This window comes from Balaenoptera acutorostrata, chromosome 7 (assembly GCF_949987535.1).
Source record: "Balaenoptera acutorostrata chromosome 7, mBalAcu1.1, whole genome shotgun sequence".
NCBI classification, from domain to species: Eukaryota; Metazoa; Chordata; class Mammalia; order Artiodactyla; family Balaenopteridae; genus Balaenoptera; species Balaenoptera acutorostrata.
In genome coordinates, this window is record NC_080070.1 from 53,819,339 (window position 1) to 53,835,566 (window position 16,228).

Sequence of the window (16,228 nt, forward strand, 5' to 3'; positions counted from 1 at the left end):
CAGAACCGTATGTGGATTAGAGAGCTGGAGATGAAGGATGATTTGGGAGCCTGAGCTTCTTGAGGTGGCAGACATGAATGAGGATAAAGGGCCTGATGAAGTTAATCTTGATGATTTTTAAAGCATATTGCTGTGATGAGACTGAGTTTTGATGGTAGGTAGATGTTCTCTTGCCAGGAACTAACAGAATTTGGGACTCCCACTTGACTCCAACTCATAAGGTCATGAAGATGGGGGTGGGGAGCAGTCTTATTTTGAGCCCTGGGCTCTTGATCTCTGACAATGGAGTCTGGCCAAGGGATATGGTCTCACTACTAGAATGTGGATGTGGAGAGGAAGGAGATGAAGAAGGTAAAGATGTTTATCAGTCAGATGGCAATAGAGAGAATTTGAGGCTAGCTCTGCCTTGCTGATTTTCAACTAATTAATATTATAAAAATTTCATCTTTAATTAATATAAATAATTTATTTGAACCACACCTAAAAATTGCAACTTTATAAAAATACCAAAATCTCCCATTTCTAGGGTACTCACACAAAATTTAAGTAAGTTTTGAAGTAAGTCTGGCAATTGTCTTCTTTAAAAATTAGTTCTTGATTTGGTTGTAATGGAGAAGAACATCTCCCTCTGTTGATTGTGTGCCATGAGATTTATCAGGGACTTCTTTTAATTGCTTTGCTGTAATGTGTTCCTTGATGTCTTTGGCTTTCAGTGTGGTAATGAGTCACAATGATCAGAATATGCCAACACACCATTATATTAATAGAATTTTACTAGAATGTTTGTAGACTTAATGTGATTTTACTTTCATGTCCTGTTAACATTTTTTATATATCAGAATAAACTCAGGAGATTCTGATTTGGTAGGTGTGGGGATGCCCAGGCATAACGAATAAGGATTTTATAAATAAGAGCTAATGTTAATGATAGTGCCTATTTCAACTTTCATAACCACATTTACTTTAAGTGCCCTAGTCCTGGCATACACACTGAAAGCTCCCTGCAAATTTTCATCAGATTGTGACTTCCTCAGTAGAATATAACTAAAATAGCTTCCCCTGTAGCCACAAGGGTATACAGAAAATCTCTTGCGTGTGTATAAACAGGAAAGGAATTTTCATGTTTACAAATTGGAAAATAATAAAATGAAACTTTCATCTAAAAGGCAAATTTTGGAAAAGCTTTTAATTCACATTTGTAGTTTCCCTTTAATTTAGTTCAAACAAAATAGGAATTTTAAGTACTAGTTATTACATACTGAGGATATAGATAACAGTTTTTGCACAAAACAAAGCTAGAAACAGGATGATTAATTCTCAGTGGTATGAAAGTTCAGGACATTTATCCATTTTCTGTAGTGAGGATTCTCAGCAAAGACTAGTTTGCCAAAAGGATCTGGAAGGTTAACGCTTGGCTAGACAGAATAAGAAAATAAAGAGAGAGAAGATGAAATGGGGGGAACGATGCATAGAATGGAGAGAATGGGAAAAATGTTTTCTTTTAAAAAACTTTCTAAGCTTATAATTTTTTATTCCTCTTAAATAAAATAAAGTAATGAAATTTGGGTCCTTAAATTTTTCGTTTTCCCAGTTCTGTTCTTCTGAAAAGCTTTTCATGACTTAAATACCTAATGAAATCTCTTAATTTTCCATTGTGACCCATGATCTACGGGGATTTTTACTACCTCACTGGGTGGATTATAGTCATATTTGAAGCTTTTATGATTCTTTTGCAGATCTTCCTCGACTTACGATCGGGTTATGTCCCGATAAACCTATTGTACAGTGAAAATATTGTAAGTTTAAAATGCATTTAATACACCTAACCTACTGAACATCATAGCTTAGTCTAGCCTACCTTAAATGTGCTCAGAACACTTATATTTGTCTACTGTTGGGCAAAATCATCTAACACAAAACGTGTTTTATAATATAGTGTTGAACATCTCATGTAATTTATTGAATACTGTATTGAAAGTGAAAAACAGAAAGGTTGCATGGGTATGGAATAGTTGTAAGTGTATTGGTTGGTTACCATCGTGATTGCATGGCTGACTGGGAGCTGCTGCTCACTGCATCATGAGAGAGTATCATACAGCACACTGCTAGGCCAGGAAATGATCAAAATTCCAAATTTGAAGTATGGTTTCTACTGCATGCATATAGCTTTCGTACCATCATAAAGTCGAAAAATCCTAAATTGTATGTTAATATTATCCAAAACAAATTACACTGTACTCATTTGGAGGCTGCTCTTTTTTTTTTTTTTTTAATGGCCTTGCCATGCATCTTGTGGGATCTTACTTCCCCGACCAGGGATCGAACCTCGGCCCCGACAGTGAAAGCACCAAGTCCTAACCACTGGACCGCTAGGGAATTCCCTGTAGACTGCTCTAAGGAAAACATGACGTTGTGCAGTAAAACAATCATTGAATGTTCTAATAAGAAGGCATGATCAACCTATTGCCTTACAGTGTATTATTTTGTACAATTCTGTGGGTTGACTGGGCAGTTTTGCTTCAGTGGTGTTAGCTGGGGCATTATTACATCTGGAAGTTCCAAAATGGCTTCAATCACATGGTTGGAAATTAGTGCCAGCACTGGCTGGAAATTCAACTGGGTCTATCAGCTAGGGACTTTGGTTCTCCTCTACAAGGGTCTTGTTACGTGGCTGCTTAGACTTCCTCACAGCATGGTGGATGGATTCAAATATTCAAAGATGGAGAGTTCCACACGCATGGAAGTGGAAGTTGCAGATCTCAGATGTTATGCAGTATCACTTCTGTCTCGTTGTGTTTGGTATAGGACCAGCTCAGATGCAAGGAAAGGAGAAATGGTCTCCACTTTACCATGAGAGGAGTCACAAAGCATTTTTAGACATTTTTGTTCAACCACAGTCTATCCTTTGACCAGATTATTTACATTTCTCATATATGTAAAATGCACTAATTCCTCCAAAGATTTCCTGAAAAATCTCATTCCATTATACTATCAGGCTCAAACTCAAGGTTCAAATTCTTATCATCTCAATCTGATTAAGGCTTTTAGATGAGGTAACACAGGTACAGACCTTTGAACTAAAATGACAAGTTATCTATTCCATATGCACTCAGTATACAGTGGGGAGATGAGGACAGGATGATTACAGTAGATATTCCTATTTTAAAATGGGAGAAATAGGAGGTACCTAGCTATCACTGGTCCTCTGAAATTCTGATATTCAGCCAGGTGTATGTCACCAGTTCCCCCGTTTTGGGAAAGGGAATGTATGTTGAGTAAAGCTCTGTTCTGCTTCCTGATAGTGGTTGCCTATGGTTCTTGGCTCCACCCTTTGAGTCACCATTTCTTTTCCATGAGAAATGACCCAGACCTTAATCTAAGTATATTTCTAGGTCTGCTTCCTGACTGTAAAAGGTTTGAATTGACTTGTCCATTTTAATCCAAGCTGGTGGTGTTTCCATTAGTGGGTTTCATGTGAATCTTAGGGATTTATCCCATCAGACAAAACGACATCCACAAATCTTCTTGAGATAGGCCTTTCTCTACTTTGGACTGTGAGTTGAGATGCCCTTAAGATTCTTAGAAGTCTTTTGTTTAGGTGAGACTATCTATGAGTCATACCTTAAGGTTCTTAGAAACTTTTTGATGTAGCTGAGGATCTATCAATAATAGGCAGGCTCTTAAGAATCTTAGAAACTTTTTTAATATAGATGATATAGTCTAGGCAAAACAGCATTAAAAGTCCTTCTGAGGTCTTATCAAAGTGTCTTACAACCATACCCTTGATTTGATCTTGACCTTGAGGTCACATTTGAATGGCAGCACTTTGGATTAGATCTTTGCTCTGAGGCTATTTCTTTGAAAATCTATTGCTGATTCAGGTTTCACTAATCACTTGTTTCTTTCTTTCTTATGCATTTTTAGTGGGAATACTGTAAATGATTTATCCTTCTCAGTGCATCACTTTGGGAGCCCATGATTTTGGTTTCTTCCATTATTGGCAATGTTAACTATGATCACTCAGTTAAGGTGACGTCCCCCAGTTTTCTTCACTGTGAAGTTACTAGTAGGATACATTTTGAGTAGGGAATTGACTATTGCGATTTGGCTGAGAGAGTTATGCGTTAACCATGTTGAGTTTGAGATGTCTGGCTGCTCGCACCTCGAAAGCCAATACTGGAGAGGCAAGTGTTGCTAGAAAGAAAAGTTTGTTTTACTGCGGAGGCTGGCAACTGGGGGAGAAGGCAGAATCATTTCCAAAACCCAACTGTCCACTGTTGATCATTGGGCAAGAGCTTTTAAAGGGCAGTTTCAGGGGTGTATAGGTGGAGGGAAAGGGCTACATGCAGAACAGCACAGTCAGCTCTGATTATCATCTTGAAATTAGTCATGTGGTGGTCTGATCAGCATCATCTTGATTGTTTTAGGTACAGTTCATCTTCAGTTGTAGGGTTGGTTTTCTTGAGTCCAGTTCTCAGAATTGTGGCAGCTCATGTCATGGCTACAGTCTGGTCATCATGTAGTTAACTCCTTCCACCTGGTGGGGGTTTCAGTATCTACAAAACAGCTCCAAGGATGTGGCTCAGAATATTATCTCTAGCCCTTGAGGAAGAACTAAAGGTCTTTGACTTTTCTTAATGACTAAACTATTACTATTTGGTATTATTTGACTGTTTTCCTTTGCTTCTGCATTTTCTTGTTTCTCTCATTAAATTTATTACTTGGCTAAAGTTTTTCTACAGACAAAAGGCGGGCGGAGGACGTGGAGGAAGTTCTGTCCTGGGAAAGCCCCATAGTGTCTTGCTCTGTTTCAGAGACTGGTTCAGAAAACAGGGGTGTTGGTGGATTGGAAAGATGAAGCAGCCCTTTTCTGTTTCCACTTTCTCAGTGAATACAGAAGTGAGGTCATCAGCAGGGAGTGATGATGAAGAAATGCCTTGGAGATTTTAGGAGAGAAAAGTTTGGAAGGGTCTTCTCAGAGTAAATTGTCTAGTAAATTGGACTAGTGGATTTATGGGCAGTATTGTGTTAAGGGGAACCACTTGATATTGTGGCCATAAATTATGTGGTTCAGTGTATGAACATCTTGAGTGGTGTTGACCATTCAACAGCATTGAATGGTGTATGACCATTCAGGATGTTCTGCTTCTAGGGGTTCAGACTTTGATTCCTAGAAGAGTTAAGTTTTACCATGGTTGAGGTTTGGCCAATGAGCATAGTGGAGAGAGAGAGGAGGAAGGGAGTGATTTTCATGATAAATCATGGACTGTAAGCTAGATTAGGGGGGTAGGAGGCAGGTGAAGGACAGTGAAAAAGTAGTAGGTAGGGTCAATGGTTTAAAAGTCTCCAAATGAAATGGAGCTGGACCCCGTGGGCCCCTCCCAGGTATAAATCCTTTCTGTTTCCCCATTTCTTGTTTGTAGGTAATGGGCTTCATTCAGCCCCCTTGACCTTCCTCAAGTTCCAAATGGCAGATTCAAACAGTTGCTTATCAGGGAATGGAGGGAATGAATAAACAAAGGAGGAGCAGTCAAGAAACAATAGTGCAGCAATGCGGGAGGGTTCTGGTTCCTCCTCAAGGAATATGTATAACCAATACCTTTGAGTTCTTCTGTAGGAACTAAGGCCCCCACCCAGGTGGAGGATGGTAACTTCAGCCTGAGCACACGATTCCTGGAGCACCACCCTCTTACCTCACTACCAACCAATCAGAAGAAAGTTTGCACACAGTGGAAGATAATGAAGACTCTGACCCCCTCCCCAGATGATTCTCTCTTTAAAAACTTTCATGGTCAAGCAGAATCTTCGGAGTTGGTTTTTGGACACAAGTCTGCCTTCTCCCCAGGTTGCTGGCCTCCTGATTAAAGCAGCCTTTTCTTTCCAACCAACATGCATCTCTCAAGTACTGGCTTTCCAGCCGAAGCTGGGTTCGGTAACACAAACAGTTAAAGTGCGAGTTCTAGAGAAAGATGAGTAGGAGATGATGAATAAGGAGTGGGATAATTGAAATCAGGATTTGGGAGGCCTTTCACATATGTTCTGATTTAATACTGTACCAACTTTATAAAGAAATTTTTATTATCTTCATTTTAGACATGGGCAAATTGTGTTCATAAAGATTAAATATCTTGGCCAAGGTCACATAGTTAGTAAATGGCAGCGTTTGGATAGGAAATCAGAATATTTGCTTTTGTTTTTAAATTCCAAAACCTTTGTACTATACCAGCTGCCTCTGATTCAGTTGCACGATAGACAAAGGGTAATCATTATTATGACTGAAAATGTTTACATTGTATCTGTTTTGCTTATTCCAGGCATATTATGGCATGCAAATAAATTTTAAAAAAGGGGCCTCAGAATACATTTCTAGCTTTTAAAACATCTCCGTATTTCCTTTAGAAAATGAGCGGGTTTAGAATTTGACTGAAAATGATTTTCACTTCCATCTTTCAAAATTCACAAAGAAGCATTCACACATTAGTTTTGAGTTAGCTGTAAACAGGAAGCAAATTCTACCCAGTCAGATAAAATTTCCCATGTATTAAGAAGATCCTGCATTTTCCCACACTTTAAATTAAGTAGATTCCTACTTAATGATAAACAATGATCTTAAAAAAAAATATAGAACTTAAGGTAATTTTGATTATCTCTACTTTAGGAGGCTTCAAAAATTTTTACTGAGGTTCTAAGTTGGTGGTAGTAAGGATTTTATACTTCAGTAGAGGAAAAAATGACTTTTTTTTTACACAGCTTTATTGGAGTATACTTGCTTTACAATGTTGTGTTAGTTTCTGCTGTATAACAAAATGAATTATCTATACATATACATATATCCCCATATTCCCTCCCTCTTGTGTCTCCCTTCCACCCTCCCTATCCTAACCCTCTAGGTGGTCACAAAGCACTGAGCTGATCTCCCTGTGCTATGCCGCTCCTTCCCACTAGCTATCTATTTTACATTTGGTAGTGTATATATGTCCATGCCACTCTCTCACTTAGTCTCAGCTTCCCCCCCCCCCCCCCCCCCGTGTCCTCAAGTCCATTCTCTACGTCTGCAAAAAATGACATTTTAAATAGGTTTCTCAGCCCAATAATTAAAATAACAATACTTAGCAGACTTCCACAATACCGCAACAAACAAAACCAAAAATTGCATGGGCTGTTTTTGGTTTAAATTACAGACAGCCCTTTCCAGCAATACTTGTAGGTATAGAGGCTTGATTGAAATAGCTGCATAATTCCTGAGCAGAGGCTTTTCTTTGCTGTAATTACATTCATGTGGTGACTCATACTCTCTTAATTCCTAGATTTTATAATTCAAAGAAAAATATTCCCTTGAAATTTGAATACCTGGAAGACTCAAAAGCTGGTTTAAAAAAAAAAATTATTATTGTTATTATTATTACTCCTACTACTATACAATTCCTCCCCCTTTTTGATCTCACTCATGCTGGCTCCAGTAATGGGGGTTTACTCACATGGCAGTGAAGGAGAAAGGTATCCAACATCAGGGCTGGGCTGGAGGAAAAGACTAGATATAGGTTTTTGACATAGAAGCCAGTTATGATCTAAGCCTGGCCATAGTGCTTGCTCTTGAATAGATCTCAGTAATAATGATCTTAAGGGAACAAAAGAGTAAACTGTTTTCAGGCAAGAGAAGTAACAATAGCAAAGATAATAAATCAGTTGTAAAGACTCCTAGTTCTGTTTCAGTGGTAAAGATTAGCCTCAAGCACTTTCTTGAGCTGTTTTGCAGAATTTAAATCCCGCTCCAGCACTCAACCACCAGATCGAATGCAACCTAAGGAATGATGATGTTGACCTTTTCTGACCCTCATGACTTCAATCAACTAAAGTGTGGACTCTGTTGACCATTGCCCCAATTCTATGCTGAATTTTCTTCACCTCAAGCCCTTTCATGAATATGCATGTAACCTTAGCTTAAAACTTCCCCAGTTTTGCTCTTGGGGCAGACACTGCTTTGGGAAAGATCCCCGGTGTTCTCCTTACTTGCTGCAAGTAATAAATTCTTCCTTCTCCCACTCTTTGGCTTGAGATCCACCAAGAGAGGAACCACTTTTTGGGTAACAGGATTCACCACTGGCACAGCCCAGTTTCTCTCAAGTGACTGCTTATTTTTGACTTTCTGTTTCTCTTTCCTTCATCCACTGAATGATTGTTTTCTTTCTGAATTTACTAGTTCAGATTCCCAAGAGAGGGAATCTGGCTGGCTCTGCTTATAAACACTGCCTCTGTAGGGTAATTTTTCTCTCTCACTGCTGGAGAAGTTGTTGGAGACTGATAGTAAGGGTAGGGGGCAGTTTTTTGCAGACATCTTTCTGGTACCTCTCCTGTTAGGGGTATGGTCTTAGATAAAGAGTGGGATGTGGATGGTGGAGCAATGACAGGTTTTGCTTCAGCAGATCTTGACCATGAAGCTTCACTATTTTGTTCGAAACCTTTGGAAATTTGTGAAGTATCCAACATACTCATGGTAAAAATTATATTAAAAAAAAAAAAGACAGCTGTCTGTTGGCTATTCAACAGCTATTCTCTCCACCCTGTAGTGTTGTTTACCTCCTTCTGAGTAGTCATGATGTTCATGGGAGGAGGAGAGAGAGGGGGAGGAGGAGGAGAATCTTGATTGTTCAGAGACAGATGTCCTTGTCAAAAGACTGGCTTTGGCAGGGCCAAGTAGTGTAATCCTGGCAAAACATTCTTGAGAAGATGAATGCTAGAGGCTTTTTGTGAAGAGTTTGCTGACTCTTGTACAGAAATACAAGGCTTTTTTACCTTGGGATATCTTTATCTGCATGAGATGCTTAGACCTGCAGCAGCCACTTTAGGATCATGAGAGGAGCCAGTTACAAGTACACGTCACCCACCATTCTGGTGGCAGAGCAGAAGGATGGACATACTCCTGGTCTCATTAATGGTGCTGAGCCATCACATGAACCAGCCCTGGAACCGCTCTGATGTCCAGTGGAAAATTACTCTGCTGCAATGGTTGCCTACAAGTATACTAGCTAGCAAGCTATCCCAGAAGTAAGGGAAGAAACAGCAAGCCCTCACAGACCAAATTAAAATCCTCAAACCACATGATTTGCTAAATCAAATTAAAGCACACAGTAAGAAGCAAGAGGAAAGAAAAGGGTAGGTTAGCACGCTTAGGATAGGGTGCAAGTGGGGTGGAAGGACCACTCCAGCTAATGTGTACTGGGGTACACTGTATTCTTAGGATCTGCTTCTCTCTCTGCTGCATCTGCCTTCTCTGCTGATATGTAGTTACAAGGACCAGAGATGAGGTTTGGGCAAGCTCCACAGATGCAAGGTGGCCTGAGCTAATGACACCCACGTGCTGTATCTGAGAGACACAGGGACAAGTATGCTTGGTCAGGAGCTGCAGCCTGCCAATTAGCTTGATGGACAACCATGAATTCTGTTTGTTCAGAGAAAACATGGGGCAGGAATGGGTGTCAGTAGCAGTTCTTAACCAGGGCAGTTTTAGCCCCCAGTGTACATTTGGCAATGTCTGGAGACATTTGTGATTGTCATGGCTGGTGTGTGTGTGTGTATGTGTGTGTGATGCTGGCATCTAGTGGGTAGAGGTCATGGGTGCTGCTAGTCATGTGACAATGCATAAGATACTCCCCAAGACAAAGAATTATCTGGCCTGAAATGTCAGTATTGTGGAAGTTGAGAAATCTTGGGTGTTACCAATAGGTGGTTGAAATAAGACCTCATAAATATTAAGTGTTTATGTATAAGCATATCTTGCATATATAGTATCTTTTATATATTTGTTATATCATGAACACTTATTACCCAGGTGCCTTAAAAATGTTACGTATCTTTTGGTCATCCATCCCTTTCTATCAATGTGAGATACACACATGATCTTCTTACTTATGCTTTACACATCTTATGCATTCTGCCCACATCTAACAAAATTTTGCTTAGTAGCTACTTATCTATACTTAAAACATCTTAAAAAGTGTTTTGCCTATATTTTATAAACTTTAAATGTATTCACCTACCAGAATTGAAGAGTTGCAGAAGCAAATTCACATCACACCTGCCCTGGAATTTCTAACAAGAAATGATATCAATGTCCTGATTGTTTAAGCCACTTTTAGTTGTGTTTTCTACAACTTGCAGCTTAGAGCATTCTAGCTGTTTCCTCCGTAAAGTCAATAGGAAAATGTATTCCAAAGACAAATGAAACAAGGACTTAGACTATAATTATAGGTTACCTAGATAGAAATGTAAGCATCAGATACTATAAGAAACTGACTCTCATGCCTGCATTAATGTAATGCGTGTTTGATCTTTCTGTTTACATTCCAAGCAACTGTAGGCATAGTGCTTATCATGGTAGCTCTAGTGCTTAGAAATTCACCTTTTTTTATGATTGGGACAATTTTGGATGGTGACCTTCAGAGCACTGTGAAACACGTTTTTTTAGTTGGGTGAATGTTTATTAATAGAGGGGTAGATTTAGAAGTTTATATTTTTATTTATTAATGTGAATTTTATCTACATTTTACTGCTTTAAAAATTTAAAGACTTTAAGACTGTTTATTGGAGTTGTGCCTTGAGGTGCCTCTATTAAAGGGGAAATGTTTTCCTCTTATATAGAATTAAAGAGAAGTATATTTAAGATGATGTAAACATTTAAAAATTATACAAGAAGGTGGTGGTTGTTTAGGAGAGATTTCAAAAAAGGTTATTTTAAAATGCTGAAAGTATATTCTTTTTCATTCCTTCTAACTTTCTTTGCCTCTGTTTAATTTTTTTGTGGGGGAAACTAATATTTTGTTAGATAAAATATCACACGTAACATATGAGAAATGGTGAAGTATGGTAGTAAATCAAAAGTGTTTGATAAAAAGCTAAAGCAAGGATGTGGGGTGTGAGAAGAGTCAATAATTTCAAAGTTTTCGGCAAAGCAGTTGAAATGATGGTGTTGATGTTAGCTGTTGTGGAAGGCTGTGGGCCGAGCAGGTGGTGGGGAATGGGTGAGGGTCAGAGAATTCAGCCTTGGCATGTCAAGTTTGAGATGCCCATTAGATATTTAAGCAGTGATGTCCAGTAGGCAGTTACATCTACAATTTGAGAAAAGGTCTGAATTAGAAATATATATTTAGAAGTTGACAGCATCTTAATACTTAAATACATGAGATAGGAAAAGAGCACCAAGGAATGTGGGGAGACTAAGCCTCCTAGGAGTACCCCACTATTCAAAGGTTAGGGGAGAGAAACAGCAAAGAAGGATGTAAGGTATAATAAAAACTTAAATTAAAATCTTCACACACAAAAAAGCTGAAGTAAAAAAGGGAAGAATAAGATGTCTTAAAAATAATGGTAGTTTCCTAGAATTGCTGAACTAGATCGGTGGAACTAGCTCTGCTAAGCAACGGGGTGACAGGTGATTTAGTCAGTTTAACCTCATATCCTTTTACAAGTACTAGGCTGTGTGTGTGTGTGTGTGAGAGAGAGAGAGAGAGAAAGAGAGAGACCTATAAAGTTTTATTTTTGTTTTAAAATCTGGATTAAAGAATCATTCAAGCTGGGCTTCCCTGGTGGCGCAGTGGTTAAGAATCCTCCTGCCAATGCAGGGGACACGGGTTCAATCCCTGGTCCAGGAAGATCCCACATGCTGTGGAGCAACTAAGCCCATGCACCACAGCTACTGAGCCTGCACTCTAGAGCCTGAGAGCCACAACTACTGAGCCCATGCATCTAGAGCCCATGCTCTACAACAAGAGAAGCCACCACAGTGAGAAGCCCGCCCACTGCAACAGAGTAGCCCCCGCTCGCCGCAACTAGAGAAAGCCCACGGCCAGCAATGAAGACCCAATGCAGCCAAAAATAAATAAATAAAATAAATAAATTTATAAAACAAAAACCAAAACAAAACAAAACAAAAAATAGAATCATTCAAGCTGGAATGTTGTAAACTTAATGGTGATTTTCAAATGATTTACATTTTCAAGGTCCTCTTTCATCATCATTTCTTTCTGTTGCAGTGATTTGCTGTCCTCTGAATACGTGGAGAGACACATTGAACATGGAGGGAAGACTGTGGAAGTGAAAGTAAGTAAAATTTTTCTCTTGGGGGAAACTTTTGAGAATCTTTTAAGTATTGAACGTGGAGGGAAGACTGGAAGTGAAAGCAAGTAAAATTTTTCTCTTGGGGGAAACTTTTGAGAATCTTTTAAGTACTGATTATGATTTTAATCTTCAGTGATACTTCCAATGTAGTTTTGGGGTTTTTATATTTCAGAATTTATCAAGAGAGGGTGTCACTGACTTAGGGAAAAAAATTTAGTTACCAGAAAACGAATTCTTACTGTACTACCGGAATTGTTGGAGTTATGCTTTGTGGGATTAATATTACTGCAAGTAGTTCTCTTTTAGATTATGTCACAGAAAATAATTTCTGAAATTTGCTTTTAAGGTTAGCGCTGAGAATCAAGAGGTGAAATCTTGGGTCCAGGGTAGGTGCCTGGCTTTGCATTCATTTGGGAAAGATTTCTCTGGTAAAATTATGAACTTATTATGTCAACAGGGATGCCCCAGGGAGTTTTAAATCCCTGGAGACAAATCTCAAGATATTGGTTCTTGTCAGGTAAGTTCTGAAAAAGATTACATACAAAAAAAAAAAAATTCTCCAGTTATAAGCATAAGAATGTATGTGTCTTTCATATCAGTGATGATGTTGTCTGAGGCATATGAGACCAAACCCCACCCAAGAGTTTCTTTAGAACCAATGTTTAGTATAAAGAATTTTAGCTAAGTGTTTATTTTCTTCTGAACAGCATTCAGACTATCTATTCTGCCTTATCAGAATTATAATGTCATATATATATATATATATATATATATATATATATATATATATATATATATAAGAAAGCAAATATGTGTATTTGCTTTCTTTTTCTGATTATTAATTTAATTTATACTCATTTTAGAAAACTTGTTAGTGGAGAAAAAATGTATCAAAAAAGGAAAAATCATCCATAAACTCATCACTGACAGATAAACTTTGTTTTCATTTTGTTGTATTTCCTTCTAGTATTTTTTTTGTCCTGTGCATGTATTTATATTTTCATATTTTACAGACTTGGTATCATACATATTTACAACATTGTATCTTGCTTTTTTTTTTTTTTTAATTAATTTATTTATTTATGGCTGTGTTGGGTCTTCGTTTCTGTGCGAGGGCTTTCTCTAGTTGCGGCAAGTGGGGGCCACTCTTCATCGCGGTGCGCGGGCCTCTCACTGTCGCGGCCTCTCTTGTTGCGGAGCACAGGCTCCAGACGCGCAGGCTCAGTAATTGTGGCTCACGGGCCCAGTCGCTCCGCGGCATGTGGGATCTTCCCAGACCAGGGCTCGAACCCGTGTCCCCTGCATTAGCAGGCAGACTCTCAACCACTGCGCCACCAGGGAAGCCCTGTATCTTGCTTTTTAACAGTAAACATTATATTGTAAACATTTTCTAAAGTTACTTTCCTTTAAACTTATGTCTACTGCTTTTTTATTTTTTTGTCTACTGCTTTTCAATTTAAATGTATTACTGTAACAAAGCTTTTTATTTAAATTAAACTCTGTTATCAATAACCAAAATAAATTACATTGTCCTCGTCCAGTGACAAGTGAAGGGGATTGGATTTTGCAATTATATGTTAACTAAAAAAAGAAAACTTTTTATTATGGAACGTCTCAAACATATACAGAGGTAAAAAGAATACTACAATGAACTCCTACATACCCATTATCCAGCATCAATAGTTATAAACATTTTGATAATCTTTTCACTCTCTACGTGTGTGTAGTATTTTAAAGTGTGAGGAGGAAGAAATTTTTCTCTGCCCTTCTAGGTTCTTCTAGCTGCTCTGTGAATTAAATATACGTGAGACAGATTAACAGGACAAAAATCAAACAAAAGTTTGATGACATGTATACATGGGAGAGACCAAGAACTGAGTAATTCACCAAAAAGGCTGAAACCCTCACCTTAAATACCATCTTCAGCTAAAGACAAAAGATGTTGAGGGTAGTGGTTTGGGACCTCAAAGAGGGGGAAGGCAATTCACATGGAGATGGAAAAGCAAATGTTTGGTAACCAGATGTTTGCTGGGCCACATAGAGACAATGGGACACAGAGAGGAGTTTTAGCAACAGACTTTGCTAGGTTCCTCCCTGTCTACACACCTAGTTCATCCTGTAGTCATCTGTGGTGATGGCTCCCTTCCTGGAACAGGTCCTCTAACCACACTCTTTGGGTAGTTTTAGGGAAGGTCCAAGTTTCTTCCTGAGTCTTTTGGGGTCTTGATTATTTTCAGCTCCAAATAATCCATATGCCAAAGAGACATTTTGGGGTGGCAAATTTTGTTCCTCTACAAAAGCAAATTCCAGACATTGGGACATTTTTCCCAGGAAATAAATCTTCACACATCTATACATCTCTAAATGATAAACACTTAAAGCAAATTCTGTTAATTTTTACAAGTGATCTAGATATAATAATTATGCCAGTCCCTCTAGAAAGTTATTCTAAACTTATTTGAAAACTGACTAATTGAATGTTTGATTGATTTATATCACTGTGTTACATCAGAAAGCATATTAGGATTCTTCTTAGTATGACATAAGAAAATGGAGCCATTTTGCTTACAGTTGGAAAAAAATATTTAACTAGATTTAGAATCTCTGGACTCCTTTTAATCTCATCCTTGTTTGTTTGATTTCATTTTCTATTTTGTATGATGCTTTTTGGAATGCAGAGTGTATCTTATTCCTTCGCTAAATTAGAGAAGAGAGGAAACAGGCAGTTCACTATTTATTTCCGTTTACGTCTGTCAGTGGAATGATGAAATGCAAATGTAAGCATGGAGGTTTGGAGGGTGGATCCAGCAATAGCTATCTGCTGTCTCTACAGTAGTATCCCTTTGCAAGAAACTTATATTAATCAACAAAGCGTAGTCCACTCAGATCATTAGGCTCCATGGGTATATATAACACCCAGAACATGGACTTCACCACACAACCACTGCTGATTTTCCAGCCTGAGAATTGCATTTTCTTCCTTGATGGTTTGCCTAACTCCCAAGCCTATCCAACCAGGGAAATGTAAATCCAAACTTCATCCAAACCCTAGAGCCAGAGGAATTTCTCCCATTAAGAAAACCACTTTGATCTCACCCATCACCTCAATTTGTTTTTAGTCCATTTAAAACTCAAAATTCTCCTCTGGGTTTTTTCCAGAAACCATATTGAAAGCGCTGAGTCCTGTCCCATCAAATCAAAGTCAGTAGCCAGTTATTTTCCTGCTGGTTTCCTCATGTCTTGCCCTCTGTGCTTAGCTCTTTGGGTGTTTCTTTTTACATGGAGTCTGTTAGATCTCCATTCTTTACTAATGACTCAGAATTTTCTTAAGTTTTTCTTTTTACTATACATTATGAGTCGAATAAAACTGTAAAATTATAACATTTCATATTTTTCTTTTTCTTCCCTCTACTACTTAAAAAAAAAAACCAGAATATTTTATTCCTCTTTTACCTTCTACATTAGTTTGCTTGGGCTGCCATAACAAAGTCCCATAGACAGGGTGGCTTGAACAGAGAAATTTATTTTATTTTATCACAGTTCTGGAGGCTAGAAGTCCAAGATCAAGGTGTCAACAGGGTTGGTTTCTTTAAGCCTCTCTCTTTGGCTTACAGATGGCTGTCTTCTCTCTGTGTCTTCACATGATCTTCTCTGTGTGTGTATCTGTATCCTAATTTCTTCTTATAAGGACACCAGTCCAGTCGTATTGGATCAGGGCCCACCCTAATGACCTCATTTGAACTTAATTACCTCTTGAAAAACTCTATCTCCAAATATAGTTATAATCTGAGGTACTAGGGGTTAGGACTTCAACACACGAATTTTAGGGGAATACAATATAAAATTCAGCCCATAGCACCTTCCCTAAGAGGCCTATGAATTTTTTTCTAAATTGGCTTTTCTCCTGGCATTGAAGTGTTTGAAAGGGTATATGGGATCAAAGCAAAACTGTAGGTAAGAACTTTTTGTTTTTGTCAGTTGGCACAAACATAATCATATTGATCTTTTTTTCATATAAATTTATTTATTTTATTTATTTATTTTTGGCTGTGTTGGGTCTTTGTTGCTGCGCACAGGCTTTTCTCTAGTTGGGGCGAGTCGGGGGCTACTCTGC

General features: G+C 38.3%; 1 protein-coding gene across 17 annotated transcripts in view; it reads left to right on the plus strand.

The window, feature by feature from the left end:
• Window positions 1–16,228, plus strand: part of ADAM22 (ADAM metallopeptidase domain 22) — a 235,815-nt gene that overhangs the window by 113,278 nt on the left and 106,309 nt on the right. For all 17 annotated transcript variants that reach the window (XM_057550145.1, XM_057550144.1, XM_028163814.2 and 14 more), the window contains exon 4: window positions 12,030–12,096. In XM_057550145.1, the coding sequence (XP_057406128.1) occupies window positions 12,030–12,096 (67 nt within the window). The remainder of the gene's footprint in view (window positions 1–12,029; window positions 12,097–16,228) is intronic.